Source organism: Xenopus tropicalis, chromosome 6, assembly GCF_000004195.4.
Source record: "Xenopus tropicalis strain Nigerian chromosome 6, UCB_Xtro_10.0, whole genome shotgun sequence".
Taxonomy (NCBI): Eukaryota; Metazoa; Chordata; class Amphibia; order Anura; family Pipidae; genus Xenopus; species Xenopus tropicalis.
The window spans coordinates 54,497,004-54,509,995 of NC_030682.2; the positions used below are offsets into that span (position 1 = coordinate 54,497,004).

At 40.1% G+C, this 12,992-nt stretch overlaps 1 protein-coding gene across 1 annotated transcript; it reads right to left on the minus strand.

Moving 5' to 3' along the window:
- Positions 1-8,362: 8,362 nt before the first annotated feature.
- Positions 8,363-12,515, minus strand: eif1b (eukaryotic translation initiation factor 1B). The gene is made up of 4 exons (NM_203684.1): positions 12,255-12,515; positions 9,398-9,561; positions 8,815-8,916; positions 8,363-8,730 (listed from the first exon to the last, which is right to left on the minus strand). The coding sequence occupies exons 1-4, from the start codon at positions 12,283-12,285 to the stop codon at positions 8,686-8,688; spliced, it is 342 nt and encodes a 113-aa protein (NP_989015.1). The 5' UTR covers positions 12,286-12,515; the 3' UTR covers positions 8,363-8,685.
- Positions 12,516-12,992: the final 477 nt, after the last annotated feature.

Here is a 12,992-nt window from a genome sequence, read left to right on the forward strand (position 1 = left end):
ATATGAACACCAGAGGCCTACTGAACAGTTTGATGCCCAATATGCACAGATTTAACAATGTATGTGATATATATGAACTCCAAATACCCTGCTTGCGAATTATGTATCACAAGACCCTCTAACTTTACAGAGACCCCCAGAAAACTATATATTTTTGGAAAGCACACATTCTGACAAATCCAACATGGGTAAATACACATTTCTGTACGAAATTACCAAACTGCAAAGCTTGTACAGTTGTATATACAAAGGCAAATCAACCTACAATATGAATGCCAGAGGTCTGCTTAACAGTTTAATGCCTAATATGCATAGATATACAGTGGTGTGAAAAACTATTTGCCCCCTTCCTGATTTCTTATTCTTTTGCATGTTTGTCACACTTAAATGTTTCTGCTCATCAAAAACCGTTAACTATTAGTCAAAGATAACATAATTGAACAAAAAAAGCAGTTTTTAAATGAAGGTTTACGTTATTAAAGTGAACCTGTCACCCAGACATAAAAAGCTGTATAATAAAAGCCCTTTTCAAATTAAACATCAAAATCAGAATCATTTTTTTATTAACACATCCATACCTATTATAAAAGCATTTAAAAATCCCAGCTGTCAATCATATATTGCCTGCTCCACCTCTATGCCTTAGTCATAGAGGTGGGGCAGACAGTTACTTTCACTTTCAATTTAGAACTTCTTAGATGTTGCTGCACTGCTCACATTCCCCCTCCCTTCTCACCATGTAATTTTGTAACCAGTGCATGGACATGGGCATCAGGTCCCCCCATACTGGCACAGAAACAAGATTTTAGCAGAATGCATTGCCTGCTTTGATAACAGTGTCCACAAAATGGCACTGTCACGATCTCCCTGAGGAGACGCTGTGGAGTACCAGGAAGGTGGGAGCCTGAAGACTGGGTAACCCGGAGTGTAACCATAAGTCACAGAACTGGTGTCAGAGGCCATGTTGAAAGTGAAGAACTTTAATAAACTTAGTGATGTAACCGAACACACAATGAAAATACAAACTATGTAGAACGGCAGGCAGAGGCAGAATCCAAAAACAGGCAAAAGGTCAGGGCAAGCGGCAGTCAAGCGAAGTCAAGGACAGGCCAAGGTCAAAACCGGGAAATCAAGGCAGGACTAGAAAGGACTCAGGAACAAGGCAGAAGGCAGGATCAGGACACGGAACTGGAGCTTGGAACCAGCGAGAACAAGGACACAGACACAGGAACAGGGAACACGAAGGCAGGGTCACGAGAGACAATTAATGACCAAGCAAGGGGCAATGGTCAGGGAAAGGCTTATAAAGGGTGAAGATTAGGAGATGGGAAACACATGAGGTTAATGAGGTGGGCGGAGGAAAGAGAGCAGACAGAAAGTAGGAGACAAGAGAAGAAACAGACAGACCGAAATGCCTCCAGTGGCTACAGAGGCAAATACATGCCGCCAGGAACACCACAAGTGGTGTTCGAAACCTGGCTGATCCTGACAGGCACCTGCCTACTTGCTACAATTGTGAATTCCAAGGCTGAAGAAAATAAGATTCAAATAATTTATATAGTGTAAGTAAAGTTTATTTTGCTTGACAAACATAATAGAAAACAATTTGGAATTATTTCATAAGGTGACGGGTCCCCGTTAAGGAAGAAAAAAAACTCCAAATCTACATGGCCCTGTGTGAAAAAGTGATTGCCCCCCTTGTTAAAAAATAACTTAACTGTGGTTTATCACACCTGAGTTCAATTTCTGTAGTCACCCCCAGGCCTGATTACTGCCACACCTGTTTCAATCAAGAAATCACTTAAATAGGAGCTACCTGACACAGAGAAGTAGACCAAAAGCACCTCAAAAGCTTAGACATCATGCCAAGATCCAAAGAAATTCAGGAACAAATGAGAACAAAAGTAATTGAGATCTATCAGTCTGGTAAAGGTTATAAAGCCATTTCTAAAGCTGTGGGACTCCAGCGAACCACAGTGAGAGCCATTATCCACAAATGGCAAAAACATGGAACAGTGGTGAACCTTCCCAGGAGTGGCCGGCCGACCAAAATTACCCCAAGAGCGCAGAGACAACTCATCCGAGAGGCCACAAAAGACCCCAGGACAACATCTAAAGAACTGCAGGCCTCACTTGCCTCAATTAAGGTCAGTGTTCACGACTCCACCATAAGAAAGAGACTGGGCAAAAACGGCCTGCATGGCAGATTTCCAAGGCGCAAACCACTTTTAAGCAAAAAGAACATTATGGCTCATCTCAATTTTGCTAAAAAACATCTCAATGATTGCCAAGACTTTTGGGAAAATACCTTGTGGACAGACGAGACAAAAGTTGAACTTTTTGGAAGGTGCGTGTCCCGTTACATCTGGCGTAAAAGTAACACAGCATTTCAGAAAAAGAACATCATACCAACAGTAAAATATGGTGGCGGTAGTGTGATGGTCTGGGGTTGTTTTGCTGCTTCAGGACCTGGAAGGCTTGCTGTGATAGATGGAACCATGAATTCTACTGTCTACCAAAAAATCCTGAAGGAGAATGTCCGGCCATCTGTTCGTCAACTCAAGCTTTTTAATAAAATACTAGTTAACAGACTAGTCACCATAGCCCCAACTTTAATCCATGCTGATCAAGTAGGCTTTATTAGAAAGGCAAGCAGGGGATAACACCAGGGGGGTCATCACCTTAAAGCAATACTGACAAAAAAAACCCAACTCTTCATAATATGAATGTACTTAAAAAGTTACCTATAGGTTACATTGCATGTGTTAAACAGAAAGAAAATGTATATAAAGTAATGATGTTATGGTATTTGATAGCAACAAAGCTAAACAAAATATTCCCTGCGGTCCCTGTTGGAGAGGATGCCCTGATCGTGGCTTCTTATATCAGCTTTTTTGGACTTGCCTCCAAATGACCCCTTTTTGGGACAAAGTTCATAATAATAATTTTGAAGGTTACATGCCTTGATGCCTAAAGATCCACTGACTTTCCTGATAGTGTAATAGCTAGGGGAACTTTCAGCTCCTTCACAAAAATTGGTCCACCATATCTCAACCACAGCATGTATAACAATTGCTACAAAATGAAAAACAATTGAAACCCCACTCAGAGGTCCATAAAAGACTTATAAATAACAGGTCTTTCGATCTCCATCACATATATCACATATCCAAAATAAAGTTGACAGATTCCCAGCTATTTGTACCCCTTATTAGCTTTTAGCAAAACCCCCTTTTCTGATCTCTAACACTAATTGTATCTGGTTTCACACAATATTATACAAATCAATTAAAGCAATATTTACTACAATTAATGGACGTGTCAGAAGGAATATGCTGCCATCTACTGCTTAAAGCCTTTCTCATCGCATTGGTGACATTTTATTATCTAACTAGACTAATACTTGGTAGAAATGTTAAGTTTGCTCTTCCATATTCTTGCTACTTTTGTATTTATTAGTTTCTTTACTTTTTTAAATCTATTTTAGCCATTTTGGGTATGAAAAGCCCTAAACCAGTGATCCTCAATCAGTGGCTCAGGGCAAAATGTTCCTCACCAACCCCTTGAATGTTGCTCTTAGTGACCCCAAACCAGGTAGTTATTTTTGAATTCCTGACTTGGTTGAAAAAAAAAAACAAGATTTCTTACCAAACAAAAAGCCTCCTGTAAGCCGATAGTGTGCATATAGGCTACCTCATAGCCAATCTTAGGCCTTATTTGGCTCCTCCATGAACTTTTATGATGTTTGTGTTGCTCTCCAAGTCTTTTTACATTTGACTGTGGCTCAAGAGTAAAGGTCCCCATACACGGGCCGATAGAAGCTGCCGATATCGGTTCCTTGGACCGATTCGGCAGCTAATCGGCCCGTGTATGGGCAGAAACGAGCGGCCTGGCCAACCGATATCTGGCCTGAAATTGGCCAGATATCGATCGGCCAGGTTAGAAAATCCAGTCGGATCGGGGACCGCATCAACGAGCTGATGCGAACAGACTGCCCCATGGCCGCAACTGTAATCCAATCGTTTGGCCCCAGGGCCAAACGATCGGATTTTTTTTTTTTAAAGCAACTTGCTACCCGATATCGCCCACCCGTAGGTGGGGATAGCGGGTAAAGATCCGCTCGCTTGTCGATGATCTTATAGCGTATGGGGACCTTAAGAAAGGCCCTACACTATCTCATTAATCGCACCAGAAGCCTTCTCATGATCACTATGAGTTTATCTTTTTATTGTGTCTTGAATGTGTGCAATGTAAGCATTTTTTTCCTTGTAATTTTAAAACAAATTTATAAAAATCTAAGTTACAAAAAAAGAATAACTGATTCAATATTCACACTGTGAAATAAATAGTTTTTAGAAGAAACAAGAGAGAAAGTGATAAAGAAATAATGCATGTGTGTACACATAGGGGCCCAAAGTACGATTGCCTCCGAAAAAAACGTATTTTTTTAAAAAATTTTACCTTGCATATTTTCGCCAATTTTTTCACTAATCTGCACAAATTTTTCGTATTGTGCGTCAAAAATTATGCGCCGAGTACGAAAGATTCAGATTCTTTCAAGCATTGGTATCTTGACTTTCCTTTGGCCAGGTTGGAGCTGCAGAGTGCCATTGAGTCCTTTTTATGATCGTTCGGAAACGAATATTTCGTGACTTTCGGATCGCCAATAAGATATTATCGTGACTAATACGATATTTTCAGAAGCATTTTTGTGATATTTGCAATCATCAGACATTATCGTATCTAATCCGAATTTTACCCATTGCGGGACTCGAACTCATACTTTGATAAATCACCCCCTTAGAAAACGTGTGTGAATATCAGTATGTAAGTGTGCAGTTGGGTCGTAGGACCAATTTGCCGGCCCCCTTTGATCCTGCACTGGGAGCAAAAGCCACCAGTGTAGAGAGAAAGCCTTTACTGTGAAGCCTTTTCCTGCAGGAACATAGTACCTATGTGCTTGGCAGGTAAAGGGTTAATGGTCCTATAAAATTGGGAAAGAAATAGGGGCATATTTATTATGCTGTGTAAAAACGGCGAGAAAATTCGCCAGGCTTCGCCGTGTAAAAACGGCGAGAAAATTCGCCAGGCTTCGCCGTGTAAAAATGGCGTAATTGTTTTACGTGTTTTTTCTTCCACCGGAACTTATGGAAAATAACGGCGTAATATACGGCGTTCAGATGGCGATCTTTTCCATTTATTTTACACAGCTTTTTACTCAAGTTTTTTCGGCAAATTAGTTTTACACAGCATAATAAATACGCCCCATAGTGTTTTGTTATGTCTATCGATCTAGGTTTTGGTGCAAACTAGCTTCTCTTTATGTGTGGGTTCTTTCTTCCAATATTCTTTCACATCATATCATTTATCCAATAACCCCATGGTAATTATTTGAGATACATCTATAAAATGACTCAACAGTAAATAGTTAATTCAGGTTGAAAAAGACATGATGTTCCACCCCAACAAATAAGCCCCATATAAACTCTATATAGCAATACCAACTGTCGATCTTAAGATAACAATAGCCTTTGGATATTATGCTTGTTCAAGAATTTATCCAAACTCAAAAGTTATCAATAGACTCTACCATCACCCAGCAGTGTAAAATGGACCCTAGCAACCATATAGCTGCAATCACTATCTGGAAAGCTGTTAAACAAAAAGCTAAATTGAAAAAAAAAAAAAGCCACAACACTAAAAATTAAGTCCCATTGCAAATTCACTATGTACATTATGCTGAAAGTTAATTCAAAGGTTAACAATCCCTTTTAAGGAGTAGGGCCAAAAATATACTGCATTTTCAAGGTGAGACCTTCCCAGGGACAAAGACAAAAGAGACAAAACTATATTTCCTTAACTCATGTTACTGCCCTTTTTATGAAAGACAGTAATTTATTTTCTTTAGTAGCCACTTACTGCCTTCCTAGAGTTATACATATTGTTATCCACAAAAATTCCCATATGCGTCTTAAAGGAACATGGTCATTTTTTTTTTTTCAAAAGCATCTCGATAGAGCTTATTCAGCAGAAATCCATTTTTCAAAGGCACAAACAGATTTTTCTTTAATTTTGAAATTTCATATGGGACTAGCTTTATTCATTTCCCAGGGTGCCACAGCCATGTGATCTGTGTTCGGATAAACTTTAGTTTCACTTTTTGCAGAGCTGCAAGTTGGAGTGATATCACCCCCCTCCCAGCAGCCAATTAGCAGAACAATGGGAAGGTAGCAAGTTAGCAGCTGCCAGTAGATATCAGAATTTCACTCAATAGTAAGAAATCCAAGGCCAGCTTGGGACTCCTTCTGAAAGCTCAGAGATGCACTGAGATGGCTGCCTACACACCAATATTACAACTAAAAAAAAAAACACATGTTGGTTCAAGAATAAAATTTAAAATGGTAAAGTAATTCGCTATGTAAACAGCGTAATTCAGAAATTAAAAGTACACCATAAAAACCATGACAGTATCCCTTTAACTAAGGATGCCTCCAACACTACCATTTAGGGGCTCATATATCAAAGTAAGATCGCTTCTCAACACAAAAACATTTTTTTACTGTGCGTATTTTTTGCAGCTTTTTTGTTAATTTGCACAACTTTTTCATACTGTGTGACAAAAAGAGAGAAAAAAAGTTTTGGATTCATTCAAGCTTCGGTATCGTGACTTTCCTATGGCCAGGTTGGAGCTGCAAAGTGACATGGAGTCCTATAGATGACTTCCAAAAACATGCACAGGAGGATTCAAGTCAGAAAGGATCTCCAGCCGTTTACAATTGTTTGGAAACGAAAATCTTGTGACTTTCAGATCGCCAATCCGATATTACCGTGATACGATTTTTTTGTAAGCATTTTCATATTTGCGGTCATCAGAAATTATCGTATCTAATCCAAATTTTACCCGTTTTGTGATTTAAACTCGCACTTTGATGAATCAGCCCCTTAGCATTTAGAACACATGTATGGTTTTCCCAAAGTGCATAACTTTGCCAGATTGATTCCCAGGTTTCCAATTCAGTCAAATGTCACACAGAAAGTTCAAAACCATTTACAGAGACCTTTATAACTACTACTAAGCAACCATTTCCACCCTTTACCACACACACCATCTCCTAGCAGACACAGATCTTCGCATGTACAAGGTGAATTGTGGCAAAATATGCATCTGTTTTGCACTCTTGCTAAAGCTCAGAGTGTTTAACATATAGGTATTCATCCATTTTTTTTAGTGCAGTTTAAGTGATAATTAGGTTTGCCATTGCTAACAAGATAGTGCCTTTTTCAGAACTCGAATTATGCTGATATAAAGCATGTGCTAACACTATACTTAGAAATGTTTAAAACCCATTTTACTGGAGTGTGGTTCCTTGTGCTGCAATAGCACTGCATTCTGGGGAAAAAAAGGCCCTTTCACAGAATGCAAGGGAAAGCAGCATAGTAATTAATGCCACTTGATTACTGAATATTTTGTAGGAATGAACCAAATCCATGACTCCGAAGCAAGGCTTTTTAGCAGGATTCAGCCGTATCTGTGCCTCTGGCTGAGTTTGTAACAGAAAACATGTAATTTCCCCTTAATCTGTTCTCTTCAGTTTGGCCAAACCTTTTGCAAAGGATTTGGGGTTTTCCTGGCTCCTAAAATAGTGCATCTTCAATATTTTGACAATTTTTACTAAAATCAACTACAAGGACTAAATTTCAAAATGGAAGGAAGGACTGTGCAACACCAATCACAACTATATGGAACTGCCGATAAGCACAGCGTGTAAGCATTGCATGTTTAAATTCTCAGGAATCAGCCTGCCTTTTCTTGTCCTTCAAGAAACGCAGAGTGTGAATCAGCCCCTATGCCAGCATCAGCCTCCTACCTGACCTACACCCAGAACAAAGTTTCAGCCCAGGTGCAAGCAAGGTAGTAGGCAGATGCCAGTGGTATTTCCAGTTTGTTTTTGTCCAAGTGTCAACAGCCTAAGATTCGAGAATTCTAAGGCTTCATCTGCACAGATAAATTATTTTAGTAGTTCATTACACAAAGCCGAGATCTACCAAAAATGCCTGCTTTGTATTTTCAGGCCAATCTCCTCTTCTGCTATGTGTAAGTGGATGGAAGCTGCGATAGTCAATGCAGCTTTACAGAGGCAGAAGGGAACAAATCCACCTTTTAGCCTGCAAAAACCACCTGAGAGCAGTGTGCAATGCTCCCTGTGCCCTAAGCTCTTAGTAACATCAAAAAGTGAATTTTACATTCACCAATATTACAAGCCTTGCCACAGCGATTCTCTGCAATCCAGAAAATGCAGCATTGATTGATAAGACCAAACCAGTTTAGTGGAGAAAAAAAAAAAAAAAAAAAAGGCTCAAATAGGCAGCAACATATGGTTTTAATACAACAAAGACATTAAATCAAGTCAAGGGGAGGGAAGGGAGAAAAAAAAAAAACAAAAAAATGACACCAGCACTAAAACATTTCCATTGGAAATGTGGTAAAACACACTGTTCTTTTACCATCTTACAGCTATTTTTTTATGTGTTACTAGCCTAATCATTACACTTTTCCGGTAGTCATGCAAAAAAGGACCTAGTTTTGAATGCTCAGACATGTTAAAAGTCCTTCTACTGCAAATATGCATGGTTCACAAAATAGCCAAGATTGGCAAGTCGCAAGAATCTTATGTAATCCACATCTCAGAAACCATGAACCTTTAATTGTTCTTCCTTGACAATGCCAATCTGAAAGAAAACAGAAAACGTCTTAATATAGTTCTTAGGTTAAAAAAAATTAAGAGCTCTAAGCGCCATAAAAACAAGAGCTACCTCCATAAGAAACTGGCAGATATTTTTTCGTTGATCCCCCTGAAGCTGAATGACTTCTCCGTACTCAGGATGTTCAATCACAGTACCATTACAAGCAAATTTCTGCAAGAAACAATAAGTAAAAATATTTAAACCATTGAAAATCAATATTTCAGAGCTAAACAAAATTCAAACCGTCCTACTTCTGAGGCTGGTATACCCTGCCAACTCATTATGTTCCTCTCCATTCAAGAATTGGAAAAAAAAAAAATGTCAACAGTATATAAACCTTGACACCAATGTCTAATTAGATTAAATGCTGCCCTCCCCCACCCTTTATGTAAAGAGATCAGAAAGAAAAAACAAATAACCACTATTTTGGCCTTTATCTTATAAGATTTGAATGACATGTTCTAGAAAGAAACCAAGCCTACCCGCCAACACATCCTTATACTGAAGTTGCTGATTAAACACATTATCCTCCCAGATACCCCTCTAAGGGCTAATAATTCCTTCACAGGATGCAACAAAAAGCAAGGGCCTCAAGTAGGACAGCCCTGATTTAGTAAATAAAGCACCTATTACACTGAATCAGCAAGATTACCTTCTTGAAAGCTTTTACAAGCTTCTTTTTGTCGTAATCATCTGCAATTCCCTGGACAGTTGTTAATGTCTTCCTGCCGTTACGTTGCTGGATTCTTATATGGATATAATCCTCAGTCCCTGCCGGGAGTAAGTCGTCACCCTTAGTTGCATCAGCAAAGGGGTCTGTAATAAAAGTAAACGAGCGTCATTTACAAGGTTAGGTTTTTCTACATCATGTTACCACTGCTTAAGAGCTTATGCCCAATAGCTTTTTATGCCACTTTTCAGGTTTATAAAAGCAAGTAGTATAAACTGGGAGCCTAGTCGCAAAATGTGTGGCACCTTGGCTGGATTGTAGCAGTTCAGTATGGGGCTTTACTTTTCTTAGAAAAATACTTCTTTACCTCTTCTGGGCTTGTTTAGCCTGCAGCACCAGTGGGGGGATCACTTTAGGCCAGTGACCCCAAACAAAGCCATGAGCAACATGCTGCTCAGCACCCCGTTGGGGATTTGGAATTTTTACTTCAAGTAGAGCCTTCTACAGGCTAGATGTCCACTAAAATCCAGACAAACCTGTTCACTTGACCAGGCCAGGAAATAAAAGCTCTCGCAAGCAGGCCCCCTGCGAGGGACAGTATCAACACCTCCTTATGACATTACCATCCACAATGCACCCTTACCAATGATGTAACCACCAAAAAACACAAAGGTCACAACCTTGACAAGAGGTTGAAGACCAAGCGTGGATTTTTCAGAACTTCGGGCTAGGACATTTCCCAACCTAATCTATCACTAAGTGTGGCAATGAGCTGTGCAGACCTGTTATCTATAACTGGTCTAACAGAAGCATGTCAGCCTATAAATGGGCACCTTAAAGGAAACATAGCATAATTAAAAATCTCCCTAGCCTTGTAGGCATGAACTTGTCATTACAATCTGGGCTAAAGTCATCTAAACAGCTTATTGGAGCTCCCAATATATCTTATCTGGTCTTTGTCAGTGTTTTAAATGAGGGATGGGTGCGTCTTTGTCCCTGCCAGAAGCACAGTAGAAGGGGGAATGCGACTCACATCCCTCCATCCACATAAGCAAATAGAGGCTTCCGTTCCCCCATCAGGTCTGCCAAGTTGCCAACTGGCTCCTGTCCTAAAGTCCAACTGATGAGTGCCACAGGCTCCCCTGGACAGCTTGGGAAAGAAGCTGAAAATAGCAGTGAACAGATAGGTGGGACATGGTTTTTTGAAGAAATTTGTAATAAAAACCATAACTTCTCATAGCATTCCTTCTATATTTACAGATATGATGCATTTGCACATTGTTATTACCCAATATGCCCCCTTTAAGACCGTAAGAGACTAGAACTGGTACCCAGCAATATAGTACCCATTGATTCTACCTTTCCATATACTTTATAAAATAAAATTGAGAGGGAAATGTAATAAAAGGTAAACAGAAATATGTAATAAATTAGTTCCGCAATATAATTAGTATTACAGTTACTGCTTAAAAGGCAACTAAAGGTGGTAACACATGGGCAGATTTCAGATGCTGGTTCAGGTCCTTCAGACCAATTCAGCAGCTTATCTGCCTATGTATGAGCACCCACGACAGGCCTACCCAACTGATATCTGGCCTAAAATGGACCAGGCATGTTTGATTTCCACTCCAACTCATACCTGCCGTTTTGATTTGTTCATTTGGCCCTAGGGTCAAACAAGCAGCTGGCACTGTGTGTGGCCACCTTAACTCTGCTATAATGACTCAATAATGAGATTTATTAGACACTATAAAGAAGGCAATCTTAACTGGAAGATGGGGGTTTCTAAATACTCTGATAAACAGACTATTACTAGCACAAGGGATTTAATGATTATTAAGCTATTCTTTTCCTCATTAAATGTCTTAAATACATAACCCACCTACAATAGGAAGCTATATATTATTTACAAATGTTAAAACACTACCCCCTCATTTGTCCAATAACAATGTGGAAACCATAAGGCTGTTCAACCAACTCAAAATTAGGTTAACGCAGAGTTCCCAGCCTTTAACTGTAAGCCATATTCTAATGTAAAAAGGGTCAGGGAGAAAAAAAAATAAGCTATTGCTTTGAGCCCACTGGGAGCAACATCCAAGGGGTTGATGAGCAATATGTTACTGGGCCACTTGGTTGTATGCCCAGCTTAACAATATAATTACATATAACAAGTGTGTACATATATATTTTTAGTAGGATAAATAGTAGATAAGTAGGAGTGAAAACAAACTGCTAATTCTGACTATGCTAGATAATAAAAAGTCTATGTGTTACAGTATTAAGTGTCAGCTTTGTACAGCAAAACAGAGCAAAGCATTCAGGCAAATTCTCTAGCGCTCTAGAAGGCACGGGAAATGTAGTTGGAATTGCTCACGGCAGGCTCACAAGTTACACTGAATCACAATTGTATTGTATATCTTTATATTGTGCCTGCATGAATACTCACTACAAATAAGACAACGCTTACTATTCGGCCTCATCCTTACAGTAAATACCTACCCCCCCCCCCTTCAACTAAGAGCGCCGCCATTTTGTAATGGCGGAAACAAAAGATGGAGGATGCAGCACAGTCATATACAAAACACAAGCCGGGTATTAGTTGCCTACGCACGCTCATATACACAAAGCGCCCTGAATATGTACACCCCAACTAAAGCAATGTAAGGGTGCACTACCCTGGGCCCAGGACAGGCCAATACAGCCTTTGACAGCAGCTTTATCACCAGTACTCACAACAAGGGAACCGGCATTTGAGGAAAAGGCCCGATTAGGTACATACTAATACTAAAGAAGACAGAATGTCGATTTAGCACAACGGCAGAAAGGGCAGCAATCTTACCGAAAGAGTTGAGGTTCTGGATAGAGGACATGCGATATTATTACGAGCACGGTGTGCAGAGGAAAAGGCTGGCGCTGGCCCGGAGCAGAAGACAGTAAAGCTGTGGGACTCTACGGCGATGTTCGTCAGGCGCTGGTTTCTAGGCAAGGAGGCAAAGCTGCTCTATCGCGCTGTCTCACAATGGACTACAAGGCAGCTAATGTGTGCTGGTTTAGTGATAGAACAGCCCCACAAGCTTAAGCACAGCTTAGGCGTCACTTGCTCTTCCAGAGTCACCAACAAAATGGCCGAGCTACGCCTTTTAGAGGCTCCCTGAATAGCAGAGTCATGTGACGCAACTGCGCTCGGGTTATGCTGGCCAATGTAGTTCTCCCCACCCTACTTTATTGCGTGTGTGTTGCCTTGGACGAAGTGGGGAGTGGAAGCGAACTGCAATTCCCAGAGTGCAAAGCGAAGGGCGGAGTTAAGTGTTTCCCGGCGGCGTAAGATGCGGGTGTGTGTTACGTGTTGGGAAGCGCTTTTGTTTGTTAGCGGTGGGAGTTTCTGGTTTGGGCAATAAGTAAGGGGTTTTTGTTTTTAAGAGCAAGCGCCGTCTTTAAGAGATCGTATTGTTTAATCCAGTTGATTAACTTATTTTTTTATAAATAATGAAAAGCGATGTGATTTTAAACTGAGTTCTTAAAAGTTGTTGGCGCCTAATTTATACTATACTGTATCACGTTAATGACTTTGCCATCG

Excerpts from the sequence above, each read along its gene's own strand:
- eif1b (NM_203684.1), bottom strand. The coding sequence starts at position 12,285 with ATGTCCTCTATCCAGAACCTCAACTCTTTCG. Across the intron at positions 8,917-9,397 it reads TTGTAAAAGCTTTCAAGAAG|AAATTTGCTTGTAATGGTAC; the intron begins GTAATCTTGCTG and ends TGTTTCTTGCAG. Across the intron at positions 8,731-8,814 it reads TCTGCCAGTTTCTTATGGAG|ATTGGCATTGTCAAGGAAGA; the intron begins GTAGCTCTTGTT and ends GTTTTCTTTCAG.